A 14928-nucleotide genomic window follows, 5' to 3' on the forward strand; every position below is an offset into this window, starting at 1 on the left:
CCAACAGCAAATTCTAAGTGGGAAGCATTCGAGGAATTAATCGTGGAAACTACTGGACTTTTCATACCTATTAAGAAATATTGTTCAACGTTTAGGCCAAAATGGTTGTTAAACAAACATTAGAGCAGAATGGTATTAAGTGTAAGTTGCTACAGTGGATTAAAGGGTGGTTGAGTGGGAGAAGGCAGAGAGGGTGGTAATCAATGGACGCTGCTCTTCGTAGACCAATGTTATTAGTGGAGTCCCACAGGGTCCGATGTTGGGCCCACTATTGTTTTGTATTTTTATCAATGATAGTCATGAAGGTATATCAGGCATATTTTCAAAGATTGCAGATGATACAAAGGTTGGCAGGGTTGCAGTAGCACACTGCCATTAATAACAGAAATGGCAGTGTGCTACTGCAACAGAAGCGAGAAAATTTGGGCAGATGGGCCGAAAACTGGTGACTGAAGTTTAACATTAACAAATGCAAAGTACTGCATATGGGTAGAAGTAACTCCAGAGGAATGTACCAACTGTGTGATACTACACTTAGGGTTGTAGAAAATGAAAAAGACCTAGGAGTACTTGTGCAGTCAGATATGAAGTTTTCTGAGTAATGCACACAGGCTGCAAGAGCAGGTCATGGGGTTTTGTCAATGATATAAAGGATTTTTGCCAGCGGAAAAAATGAGGTGTTATCCCTTTGTATACAGCAATGGTGAGGCAACACCTTGAGTACTGCATATAGGTCTGGAGGCCTCATTTTAAGAAGGATGTAGATTTGCTGGACTGTGTACAGAGAAGGACAACAGGATTGGTGAGGGGGGGATGAAGGGATCCCCTTACCAAGAGTGGCTTAAGTTCTGCAAATTGCAGCAGCTGGCGACTACTCACCTGAGAGGTGATCTGATTGAGGTGCATAAGGCCTTGAATTGGTTGAGCTCACTGAATTCTGATGGGATTCTTCCATGTGCTCAGATTACGAACCTTAGAGAGCATAAATTCAAATTGAGGAAAGCCAGTTGTAGAATAGATGTGCGGAAATTGGCCTTTAGCCAGCGGGTGGTTAATTGCTGGAACAAACTTCCATCTCTCATTGTGGAAGTTAGCTTAAATACTTACCCCAGAGGCTCACATCTGGTGAGTATGGGCTTGGCACACCCAGGGTCCTGAGCTGGATATCATCATTCTTCTCTTTCTTGGCGATTCCCTTCTACTTTTGACTCTCTCTCTCTCTCTCTCTCAGGTTAACTAGAGAATTTTTTTTGGGATGGTTCAATATAAGCCTCAGGCTTCCCTGCACCATATAGCTAATAATAATAACAATAATAATGAATACATACATCATGCAAGCATACTATGAAAGAACAAATCTGGAAACTGATATGACAACTTATAGGGCGAGACTACATACAAAGTGGTTGGAACGATTCCTGGATATTCAGGTCACCGAACAGCGAATAACAGACGAGAGAAGGACCATCGTCACGAAGAACCTGATAGCTTCTGCAATCTTGTTTGTTTTTTTTTTTTGGTTTTTAGGAGCATTAGCAACTAAGGCCATATTGCTCCGGGATATGCGGTGGTCATTCCCTGACCTTTCCGCATCCTCCATATTTGGTGGTGACGGGCTCGAATCCCGGTCTAATCAAGAAGCGTGTGCTACGCACTGCTGCTCCTTCCCACCTGGCTACGGAGGCGCCTTCTGCAATCTTGGAAAAAATCAAGCAGGAAGTGAGCGATCAACTACAAAGGATAAAGAATAAGGAACCAGAGGAGGAAGGGCATTCCGCCACCGAACCAGAGGAGGAAGAGCAAGAAGAAATACAACCCACAGCAGCTGAAGTGGAAAGAGACGAGGTCAAGATATCCAGAATAGAGGATGAGTGGAAGAAGGCCCTAACAAAATTTGAAGGAATGGATCCCACAAAGACTCACGTGATACCGAAACAGAGGCCGAATAGAACCTTGTGAAGAGTCACAGACCACCTCAATTGGCACGTAATATTTGTTATCTTGACAGCAATGGTGCAACATTGGAGGCCATCCAGACAGCCGTGTATTGTGCTGCAGTAGCAGCCACAAGGATTAATGGAAGAGAAGAGAGAGACCAGCAGAAGAAGAACCGAAAACAGAAGGAATTGCCAGCTTGGGAAAAAAAAGACTTCAGCAGAAGATAGAAGAATTAAGAGTCAAGATAGGCCAATTGATCCAGTACCAACGGGGCAATAGGAATAAGAAATTAATTGGAAAAGTGAAGAGCATCCTCAAGAGAGACAGCGTCGACAGCAAACATGAGACAAAAAATCAGAGAATAGGAGAGAACTTGAACACATTGAAGCAGAACCTCCTTGCACTCAGCAAGAGACTACACAGATACAAAGAGAGCTCCCAGAGGAAAATAAACAAACAAATCTTCAATGAGGGCCAAAGAGGCTTCTACAGGAATCTCGGAGAAGATGGGAAAGAAGGGAATGGACAACCTGAGAAGAAGACGATTGAGGAGTTCTGGGGAAACATAGCCGAGCCACCTGGATAGAACTAGAATGTAAGAAAACCAAGGACGTACAAGAAATGAGAGGGTGGGAGATTTGGGAATACGAATTAAAACAGATGATCAAGAACGCTCACAACTGGCGAACTCCAGGAATAGATAATGTCCCCAACTATTGGTACAAGAAGCTCACTTGCACACACAGGCACCTGGCAGAGCAGTTGACCTGAATGATAAGGCACCCAGAGACAATCCCGAAGTTTCTCACTCAAGGAATCACATATCTGAAGCCTAAAGATGAAGATACAAGAAACCAGATGAAATATAGACCAATCACCTGCCTCCCAATGTACAAGATCCTGACCAGCTGCATAACCAGGAAGATATTAGACCACTTGGAGAGTCAGAACATAAAGGCTGAACAGCAGAAAGGATGCAAGCGGCTGAGCAAAGGATGCAGGGAGTAGTTAACCATAGATGCCGCGGTTATGGAGCAAGCCTACAAGAAGTGCCGTAACATGTAAACAGCCTACATCGTTTACAGAAAGGCCTTTGGCTCCATGCCTCATAGCTGGCTAATAGAGACGCTGAACATCTACAAAGTCAATCCGATAGTGACAAACTGCCTAGGAGAAATAATGGCGAAATGGAGTACCGCCATTAAGGTCGAAAACATCACAACCAGGCCAATCCCCATCAGGAGAGGATTCTTTCAGGGAGATGATGCCCTGAGCCCATTGTGGTTCTGTCTAGCACTTAACCCGCTATCCACCATGCTCAACAGCAGCAAGTACGGATATAACCTCAAAGAAAGAAGGAAGGAAGGAAGGAAGGAAGAACCTGTATACACTCACTCACCTGATGTACATGGAGGATACCAAGCTCTACACGGGAACCGAGAAACTCCTCCAGCAACTACTCCAGATCATCGAAGAATTCAGCAATGATATTAGGATGGAATTTGGTCTAGACAAATGCAAGACCCACGGATTGCACCAGGGAAAATTAGTCAACCGAAACTACCATCCGAAGACTGGTAAAGAGATCGAAACTATGGCAGAGGGAGAGGTCTGCAAATACTTGGGAATGATGCAGGCTCAGCAGTTACAGCACAAGGAAATTAAGGCCTGCCTGACTGAAAAATACTTTTAGAGACTCAGAAGCCTGCTAGAGAAAAGCTGAGGGAACGCAGGCAATGGAGGGAACACAGTTAAAGCAATAAGCACCTATGCAGTCCCAGTGCTAGCATAATCCTTCGGGGTCATAGATTGGACTAACACTGAGCTGGAAGATATCAAGGACAAGACAAGAGAAAGACAAGGACAATGATGACCAAGAGCTGCCAACCCCACTTTAAGTCAGCCGTGGAGAGACTGACAATTGTTTGGAAAGAAGGAGGAAGGAGCCTGGTAGACCTCAATGAGCAACAGAAGACAGTGATAGTTACCTGAAGGATTACTTCCAGAACAAACAGCAGCATTCCACCAGGCCATAAGGAAGATAGATAAAAGTGGTATACCCCACTCAACCTAAGCGCAAAGTCCCCCCCCCCACAACCAGGAGGTACAAACAAAGCTAAAAAGATGGGCAGAGAAGACACTCTATGGCAGACACTACAATGATCTCCTTCAAGATCGCATAGACAAAATTGCTTCCAATGCATGGCTCATGAGTGGGACACTCTTCCCCCGACACTGAAGGATTCATGCTTGCCATCCAAGACCAGGTAATCAACACCAGGAACTATAGAAAATACATCCAAGGAGCCCAGAGTGTTTGATGACACATGTTGATGATGCAATCTGGCCTCAGAAACGATCCAACACATCACCGCAGGATGCAAGGTGATCACCCAGACTGAGTACACTCATAGACACGACCAGATAGCCAGGATAATACATCAGAAGCTAGCAAGGAAATATTAGTTGATCGAAGAATGTGTACCATACTACAAGTACAAATCACAGGCTGTGATAAATACCCCAATCAACAAGCTGCACAGGGCACGCTATAATAACGGATAAAACAATCCCGCACAACAGATCGGACATAACCCTTGTGGACAAGAAGGAAAAGGCTACCTATCTGATTGACATAGCGGTACCCAACACTGGTAACCTGAGAAAACCCAAGGAGAAAAAATCAGGGAGTACACGAACCTAAGACAGGAGATCAAAGAGATGTTTCACATGCAACAAGTTACAACTATCCCGGTCACCGTGTCAACCACAGGTATGATGCCAAAGACCCTACACGACAGCCAAGCAGCAATAGGTCTCCCAGCAAACACCTACAAGGAACTCCAGAAAGTCGCAATCCTCAACACGTAGGATAGTCAGAGAGTTCCTCGACCAACAGTAACACCAAACATAACAACAACCACCCTGTGTACTTGATAGTAGTACCCATCACGGAGTGGAATCCCCCAATCAGGGAGAAATAATATAAGAGCAACAATAATAATAATAAGAAATTCAAGGAGGAATTGGACAAACTTTTAGAGGGAATGGTTGTGTAAAATTGTTTTTTTTTTGGCTGATGCTACATAAGCTCATATGCTTGCTTTCTGGCATCACATGCCTCTATTACTATTGGCCACAGATTTCTCATAATCTGCCTTGGCTTACTTAACCTCCTTTGTGACTTCATTACAAACTAGGATATTGCTACCATAGGCTTCTGTATCATCTGATCATTTAGATACATCTCAAGCATTTTTCTTTTCTGCCATGAGTCTCACTGTTTTATCTGATATCCATTTAGATCTAACCCTTAAACAGTAGTTCTTAATTTAAGAAAATAAGAAATACTGTTTTTCACTAATGATAATTAAATCAAGAATATTGCTCTCTCTAACATGCTTCTGTTGAAAACAGTCAACCAATAAGTCCACAAAACTGTTAGTTGCTAGTGTGTGTGACCAAACCACAAGTTCCAGTGGCAATATCTGAAAATGTTAAAATCTCCCATTATAAGATTTTCTAATTTACTGGCTCACATTATTTCTCTGTATAGTTATTCATTGTACTTATCACAGTCATTAGGCTATAACACATCCCTACTCTCAGTTTTGATTTCTCAGTGCTTATATCATACCAAATTGACTTAACATTTCACTGGTCGGCCACCAATACCAAATGGATGCATTGCTTTAAATTTTATGTGCTACTGAACAAAGAGCACAACCCCTTTCCCCCCTTCTGTCCTCTGCTTTCTGTACATATTGTACTCCCCATATTCAAATTCTGCATCCCTTATATCTGATTGACATCATGTCTCTGATATCTAAACAATGTCTACGTTTGATGACTTGACCAGAACTTCAAATTCATCAAATTTATTTACTATGTTCTTAGCATTAGTGTACATGCAAGTATACATGCACCTGTCCTTACTCTTAGCTACTTGAATACAACTGATGCATTTCCTTGTTCCATGAAAACCTTGAAGTACCCAGAACCTTGCTTTTGGGACTGCTGCATGTTTCTTGCATCATTTCCCACTACTAATATTCAAAAAGAACAACAAAAGAGAGCGATAACAACACAAGAGTTTCACTGGTGCTTATTTCTTAAAATAATTGATTTTACAACTAACAAGGAAGTTTTATGATGCTTTTAAAATATTTTTAACTTCTAATTCTAAAATAAACATTTAATATGGTATTTCAGATTTATTACATGTAATATATATCTCCATATTGGTTTAAAATCAAACCCACATTGATCTAGATTGTTTTTGCTCAAAATCACATGGGGAATCCACTGCTGATGTTATCTCAGATAACAACAGCAGTGGAATCCCCATGTGATGTTATCTGGGATAACATTAGCAGATATAGGGTATCCCAGAAGGTAGATTCCTTCTGGGATGCCCTATATATTATTATTATAGATTATCAGTTTTGATAATCTATAATAAAATCTATAAAAATATAATAAAATGTATACAATCATTAAATATATAATTGTTTTCACATAACATCAATAAAAGTGTACCTTTAGATCATTTGGCTCTTCTTTTTGTTTAATCCAAGTAATAGCCTGTTGTTGGGGATCTATACATAGCGGGGATCGACTTGCTCGTGTGGTTAAAATACCATTCTGAATCGAGAGTTCATCTGGAGGTAATCCTTCTGATGTCCACCTATAAATATGTAAAGTTATCACATTTATATTCACACACACACACACACACACACACACACACACACACACACACACACACACACACACACACACACACACACACACACACACCAAGAAAGGCTTAAGTTCTGTAAATTGCAGTGCCTGGAGAGTAGCCACCTGTGAGTTGATCTAATTCAGGTGTATAAGGCCTTGAACGGGTTGAGCAAGCTGAATGCTGATGGGATTCTTCCTCTTGCTCAGATTAAGAATCTGAGGGGGCATAGATTCAAATTGAGGAAAGACAGTTGTAGAATAGATGTGTGAAAATTTGCCTTTAGCCAGTGGGTGGTTGATTGGTGGAACAGACTTCCATCTTTTGTGGATGTTGATAGCCTAAATAAGTTTAAGGCTGAGCTGGACAAGCATTTGGAACGAATGGAGGGATGAAATGGGAGGTTTTTTTTTTTTTTTCCTTCTTTTGGCTGATGCTGCATAAGCTTGCACCATTTTGCATTGTGATGCTAGTAAATTAATATAAAAGCAAGTAACTGTTCACATGCTTTTATAATTTATAATTAGTATTAGAATTAGTAGAGGCATACATGCAAGAAAGCAAGCTTATGCAGCATCAGCCAAAAGAAAAAAAAAAATAAATAAATAAGCAAACTTACACAGCACTGGCCAAAAATTAAAAAAAAAAAAAAAAAAATGCCAAAAATTTGTTCATTCCCTCTAATAATTTGTCTAGTCCTTTAATAAATTCATTTATTTATTGTGAAAACCAAAATGGGTATCAGAACCTATATTACTTAATACCAGTGCTTTTTTTGAGACGGTTAAAGTTATTTAACTAAATTTTCATCTCACTGTCTATTGTTAAGATATCTTCTATATAAAACTTTATAACCATTTTTAGAATTACACAGTTGGACCTTTGCTTAACGAACTCCTTTTAGAGAGAATTTTTTTTTAATCCCCTTGGAAATTACATTTAAAATAATTTCAGTTGAGTGAAGCAAATTTTCATATAACGAACGACTTAGGAGAGACTTAACTGCGTACACACTGTTTGCACTTCAGGCAAATTATGAAATTAGTGTTGCTGCTAAGCAAGAATTTAGGGAGCTAAAGGGATTACCATTCTACAATTTAGTGGTACCTGGTAAAACATATCCAAAACATACGACCTGATTCACATATGGAGAAGTCGCATTGATCAACAATGAGCTGTTGTTTGTTATTTGGTTTTTAAGAGCATTAGTAACTAAGGCCATATTGCTCCAGGGATATACGGTGGTCATTCCCTGACCTTTCTGCATCCTCCGTATTTGGTGGTCATGGGCTCGAACCCCGGTCTAATCAAGAAACATGTGCTACGCACTGCTGCTCCTGCTCACCTGGCTACGGAGGCGCCCTAACAATGAGCAGATCAAGGGGTATTCCCAATGGGCTCTGGTTCACCTTCTACTGCAGTGGTGTCCAACCTTTTCTCGTAGAAGGGACATATTCAAAGTTAGAATTCTTTCGGGGGCCGCACTGAGTGATTCGAGAAATATCAGTGTTACATTTTCCATATCTTGTTACATGTAAAAGGAAGTTTCTGTTTTCACGTTACCGTTTTTTATTTTCAGGCTTTTATGTGTAAACAAATCTTTGTCACTAATTTATTTTTTTAGAGTTTATTAAAATTATAAAAATATGACTTTCTTTTGTTTTTCAAAAAAATGCCTTACTTTTGCCTTTAAATGCTCACTTAATGCGAATTTTTTGATAATTAGCAAAATTTAAAACTCTGTTTTAATTCACTTTCCACATGGGCTGTAGGTTGGACACTGCAGGGAATCAACTGCAAGTGTCCTGTTCAAGAATTAGGAGAGAGTGATTTTCTTTTACCTCGACAAATAATCATCTGTTGTTTTGCGGAAGTGCGTTATCCACATTTTTCCATAAATTTCCTTATCCCTGTTTACATGGTCACAGTGCTGGATATCCGAATGACATCGACATTTTGGACTGTTTCAAAAAAAAAAAAAATTCAAATTTAAGAACTAGTGACAATATCGATGACAAGAGAAGGAAAATGGCGACAACGAAGGTATTAAACCTACTAAACATGAAATGTTGGCATTTGGATTCAGCAAATATGTCAATTCTTGGCTGCTTAGAAACTTCATTCAGCAACAAACACAAACAGTAAGAAGTCGGCATAGTGTGTTGGATGAGAACTCAATAAAAATTTGGAATATTGTATAAATTATATAAAAACTTTATTATATAAAATACAATAAAATTATTATATTATTATATAGGTAGTATGAATCAGAGCTGTACTGCTCAATATGTTCTACGTTGATAATAATATTAGTAAAATAATAAGAGGAGTTTACCTCAATATAGTGCGTAGAACACTTCCGTATGATACCCTCCAGAAATTAAAACGGAAAAAAAATCGACAACTTACCGGTACATTAGAGTAAAATATAAATAATTAAATAATCAATTTAACACAATTCAAATCAATTTAAAACAATTAAAAATCAAATTAACACAATTAAAAGAATCTAACGAAAATATTCAAAACGATTTTCCTTCCTGAAGCTGACAACGCTTTTCGACCGTATGTCGTGATCACAGGAATGAAAATTACCGAATCGGGTTTAATCTGATACTTAAATAGAGATTATTTGTCTTCGCGCATGTGCGTAAAGGTCCACGCATCGGAGATCAAATATGGCCGCCGAACATTAACAGAATTCTCGTGTAATTTAATTTCAACGGTTTCTGCAATTAATAGTCACGTATAATTATGTTAAATGTTAAGTATTTTGGCCTCGTTAAATAAAAAAGTATGTTTTTTGTTAATGGCATGAAAGGCTAATTCTGATGCTGCTGAACGAGAAGCATGAACTGAGGCTTCATGTTGATTTACACGAATATTAAATTGATTAAAAATAATTAAATTGATTATTTAATTATTTATATTTTACTCTAATGTACCGGTAAGTTGTCGATTTTTTTCGTTTTTATTTCTGGAGGGTATCATACGGAAGTGTTCTACGCACTATATTGAGGTAAACTCCTCTTATTATTTTACTAATATATTATTATATAAAAACTTTATTATGAAATTATTTTTACTTACTTTTATACTTATTACCTATTTTTAAAACATTTACTTATTTCTTATATACTTGAATAATAAATTTATGCTTAATAAACTGTGTGTTAATATACTTAATTTGTTGTTCTTATTCCAAAAACATTACTATTAAGTAAAAATATCAGGAAATAATTTCTTAGAGTACTGTACTTTTCATGTCCTTTTATTTTCAATTTTTCCTGATAGCAAAGAATGTGTACCGGCACCTATTTTTTTACAAAAAAGCACTGCTTAGTACCATGCAGGGGCTGAAGGTTGAGAAGATGAAAAAAGATACTTGTTGGCATTAGATTTGGATTTATGTAGATTATAATTTTCAGGATATATATATGAAAGGAAAAGTTCCAGAAAACTGAAGTTGAAGGAATAAATAAGGAAGAAGAAAAGCTTGTTCTGTGAGTTTGAAGGTGCTGATGGTTGTGGCACGTGTTCGGACTGCTTTGGAAAAGAGAGAGAGTGGGAATTGTAGAAGCCAATTCAGAAGAATAGTGCTATAGTTTTTTGAACTATAGAAACATGTCTATGAGATGGAGAGTGGAGAGACTTTGTAAGAGAAGTGTCATTAATTAACCAAACTGCCCTCCTTTGAATGGAATCTAGAAGCCTGAGAGAGGTTTTAGGGGCACTGCCCCAGATGTGGGAACAATATTCCATGGTAGGGCAGATTTTCGATTTGTACGGAGTGAGCAGCTCTTCTGGAAGAAAAGTAATTCTGAGAGCGAAAGAGAAAACCCAGTTTTTTTATATACAGAGGAAGCAATGTTTGTGATGTGCTTAAGCCAAAACAGGTTAGAAGTCAGGGTAATCCTAACAGATAAGATATGTGATTAAAGATAGAATCTAGACAAGATATGGGATGTTGTCTAGAAATATGAATGTCATCGAAGGTAAGCATAGGAGCAGAAGAATTCATTTCACGAGATATAAGACAGGACAGTTTTAGAAGGATTGAAATCAATTAAGTTATCGTTGCCCCACTGGAGAATTATCTGGAGATTAGCATTTAAGGAATTAGTGGTAGATATTCGAGAAGTTCACGCTGTTTGCAGTGGGCAAAGGTTTCTCAAACTGGAAGGTGGAATGCAATGCAATGTTCTAATATCAGCAAAACTATGGATAGGATTTCTGGTCAATGGAAGAAGGTCCTTAATATACAAGATGGAAAGAGTGGGACAAAAAACTGAACCTTGAGTTCAGTTCTTTCCAGCATTAGGAGAAGTTAGCGGACAAAGAGACAGCTACCATTACCTGCAGTGAGCGGTTAGAGTGAAAACTGGATACCCAATTACAAAGAACAGTTGGAAAACCATAAGATGGAAACTTATTTAGAAGACCTTTATAACAAAAAGTCTTTGAAATCTTAACTGCTGGAATTTTGCCAAACTTTTCCATTGAATTTGTTCATAGATGGGGGTAACATAAGCCAGAATATCACCAGTGGATCAACACTAATGGACTCCATACTGGCGATTGTTGATTAGATGGAAGGGTTCTAGATAGTTTAAGAGTTGGCGGTAAATTGATTTTTCCATTACTTTAGAAAGAGTAGAAGTAATTGCAATGGTATTATAACTGGATGATAGGGGTTTCGTCACCCTTTTTAGGAACTGCCTGGATATGAGGCAAATTTCCAAGCAGAAGGAAAAATATCTGTGGAATAAGCAAGTGATAAAAGGCAATATAGAACAGGAGTAAGCTCAGAAGCACATGTTTTGAGAAAGAGTGGAAAAATATCATCAGGAACTGGCACTTCCTTGGAATCAAGACTGCTAAAAATTCCTCTGATACCTTTTTGATGGAAGACTACAGGGAGAATTGAATGGAGTATACTGGGAATGGTAGGAGGTGGTTTACCAAGATCATCAAAAGAGTTAGAAGGCTGTTCAAAATTCTTCTGATATCCTTTTGACAGAAGACGACAGGAGACACCAACAAGATCATCAAAAGAGTTAGAAGGCTGTTCAAAATTCTTCTGATATCCTTTTGACAGAAGACCACAGGAGACACCGAATGTAGTGTACTGGGAATGGTAGAAGGTGGTTAGAATTCTTCTAGATAAGAAATTCTGATTTAAATACTTAAAATGAAAGCACTTCACTTGTGAAGTGGCGCCTCCGTAGCCAGGTGGAAAGGAGCAGCAGTGCGTAGCACACGCTTCTTGATTAGACCGGGGTTCGAGCCCGTCACCACCAAATACGGAGGATGCGGAAAGGTCAGGGAATGACCACCGCATATTTCTGGAGCAATATGGCCTTAGTTGCTAATGCTCCTAAAAACCAAATAACAACAACAACAACTTGTGAAGTTCTCTCATTTTAAATGCCTTCTATTTAGTGGCACTTTGTGCTTTCTATTTATTACTAACAGAATCTAATAATGATATGTTTCTAATGTTTTCTGATAAGCTTCTTCATTGATTGTGATCTTGCTATTATGCTATCAGAAATACAACAAATGACCAAACTGACATTGTCAGTCTCTTTAGCATTCAAGCAACAACTATTAGCATCACGGCTAGTATACTCTTCAATTCAAAAGGGATCTAGACTGTCTTCCAGATGTAAAATGTGATTTTCATTTAAATTGTTTTTGGAAATATATTGATTATTGTATAATTATATTTCTATTATACAACTGGTGACTGCTAAGGAATCTATTAGAATAAAAAAATATTGGCAGTCACTATGGGATTTATTTTTTATTAACATTGCATTGTAAAATTCCATTAGGATCTGAAGAATTCTTGGCGTAAAAACTGTTCAGGAGCTTTCTAATGTCCTTCTGTCAGATAACAAGAGAGACACTGAAAGGAATGTGTTCTGTATGATAGGTTGAGATTTCACAATATCATTGAACTGAACTACTAATTGTACAAGAAATAAATTTCCTGCTCAAAGTCTTTGCAAAATCAAATTTGGTGCTTTGGGATAAGAAAATATGATACTGACAATCTGGATACAAACAAGTTACAATATGCTATATTCTAATCCAGAACAAGCTGAGCAAATTTATTGGAAAATTATGGTTTTCATAAATTATGTGAGTTTAAGATGGAATGAAGAATGAAGCAGTTCGTCCCTACAGGAATAATTTATAATTTTACTGACATGATCTGAGTAAATATCAGGATCAGAGGATTTAAAATGAAAATCCTAGGAATGTGTTGTTTTAAATCCTCTAATGTCACTCAATACAATGCTGAGAAAGAGTTCATTGGAGAAGACACCAGCACAAAGTTGGTGAACTGGGAAACCAAGAGGACAAATAACTATAACTGTGTACTTCGAAGGGTGAAAACAATGATGAAAAGTGTTAGGTGTGCTTGGTTAAGATTCTTTCACACTATATTAGTTTAATGAAACAACTTGTTTGATCATTACTTACAGAACAAAAGTCTTAGTATCTCCACCAGCTGGTGAAGATATTGAGATTTTTTCTGAAATAATTATCTGTGGCATATACTATGATGCAGCTGGTACTGAAGATGCAACTAGAAAACTAAGCCACCAAAGCTTTGATTTTCTAGATTCATTACTAATACTTCTGTATTATTAAAGCTGAATTGGAGAACTTTTAATTTCCTCTCAAAGAAAATTAAAATTTGAGTGATTTGTAGAATGGGGAAAACAACGAGTGAAACAAATGAATTTGACAGAATGTGATAAAGGTAGTAGTGGTGTTAAAATGACACATAAAAGCAAGCTTATATAGCATCAGCCAAAAAAAAAAAAAAAAAAACCTACATACTTTGCCCATCCATACCTCCCCCCCAAGAATTTGTCCAGTTCTTCCTTGAATCCATTCAAACCATCCACCTCTACAACAACAGATTGAAGCCTGTTCCAACAATCAACTGCCAACTGACTGAAGGCAAACCTCTGCATATCAATCCTGCAACCACTCCTCCTCAAATTGAATTTGTGTGCCCCTTATGTGTGCAGTCCCAGTAAGAGGAAGAATGCCATTAACACCCAGCTTACTCAGTCCATTCAAGGCCCCAAACAACTCAATCGGACTACCCTCCACATATGCACAAGTCTCCAGATACTGCAACTTGCAGAACTGAAGGCTATCTCGATAAGAGCGCCCTTTTGTACCCTTCACCAATCTGGGTGCCCTTGTCTACATCTGTTTCAGCAGACAGGCCCAATACTGTTTTCTATCATTATTAATAATATATGAGGGAATATCAGGTTTAATATCCACATTTGCATATAATATGAAGGCTGGCAGGGTAGTTAATGACAGTAACCAGGATATACTGCTGTAACAAGATCTAGAAAAATTAAACAGATGGACTTGAGAATTGGCAATTGAATTTAGCATTGACAAATGTGAGGTACTTCATATGGGGAGTGGTTATTCCAGATTAACATACCAACACTGTGACACCACACTCAGGGCAATGTAGAATAAAAAAAAGGTCCTTGGGGTAACTGTGAGAGAGGTAACTGCACTGTTCAGAGAGGAAGTTCTCTGAACAGTGCAGACAAGTTGCCAGAACAACTCATGGCATTTTGACAATGATACATAGGAATATTTTCAGCAGGGATAAGGAGGTGATTATCATATCATAGAGAGGTAATGGTTTGGCCATATCTTGAGTACTGCATAAAGGTCTGGAAGCGTCATTTCAGGAAGGATGTGAATCCGTTGGATTTGGTATGGAGAAGAGGAATGAGGTTTATTAAAAATAAATCAAGTATAGTTGGATGCTGGATGAGTTGGATGCTGATAGATAAAAAAAATATATAAAAAAATATATAAATAAATACACTATGTACATTTTAAAACTGATATTATATACAGTTAATAAAAAAACAAAAAATAATAAAAGATAAACTATTAATATAAAGCAAATAAAAGTGATAAAACAAGCATGAAGAAACTTTCAAGGTGGATGAGCCTCTTTATCAACTTGAATAAGAAGCTGATAAAGAGGCTCATCACCTTGGAAGCTTTTTCATGCTTGTTTTATCACTTTTATTTTCATGCATGTTTTATCACTTTTAATTTCTTTATATTAATAGTTTAATGGTCCTTGAGGTTGTCACAGACATTCCCTCAGATATGCCAGACAAGCTGTACTTGCTACCTGGGAGTCTAAAACGCCGATGGAACTGATATTCGGGTGACACTCAAGTCAAGTGGACCCAATT

General features: G+C 38.0%; 1 protein-coding gene across 1 annotated transcript in view; it reads right to left on the reverse strand.

Annotated features, from left to right (window-relative positions):
• Window positions 1-14928, reverse strand: part of Dhc98D (Dynein heavy chain at 89D) — a 971787-nt gene that overhangs the window by 305274 nt on the left and 651585 nt on the right. The window contains exon 41 of the mRNA XM_090387912.1: window positions 6478-6625. Coding sequence (XP_090244038.1) covers window positions 6478-6625 — 148 coding nt within the window. The remainder of the gene's footprint in view (window positions 1-6477; window positions 6626-14928) is intronic.

Source organism: Mastigoproctus giganteus, chromosome 2, assembly GCF_048544385.1.
Source record: "Mastigoproctus giganteus isolate SK-2022 chromosome 2, ASM4854438v1, whole genome shotgun sequence".
NCBI classification, from domain to species: Eukaryota; Metazoa; Arthropoda; class Arachnida; order Uropygi; family Thelyphonidae; genus Mastigoproctus; species Mastigoproctus giganteus.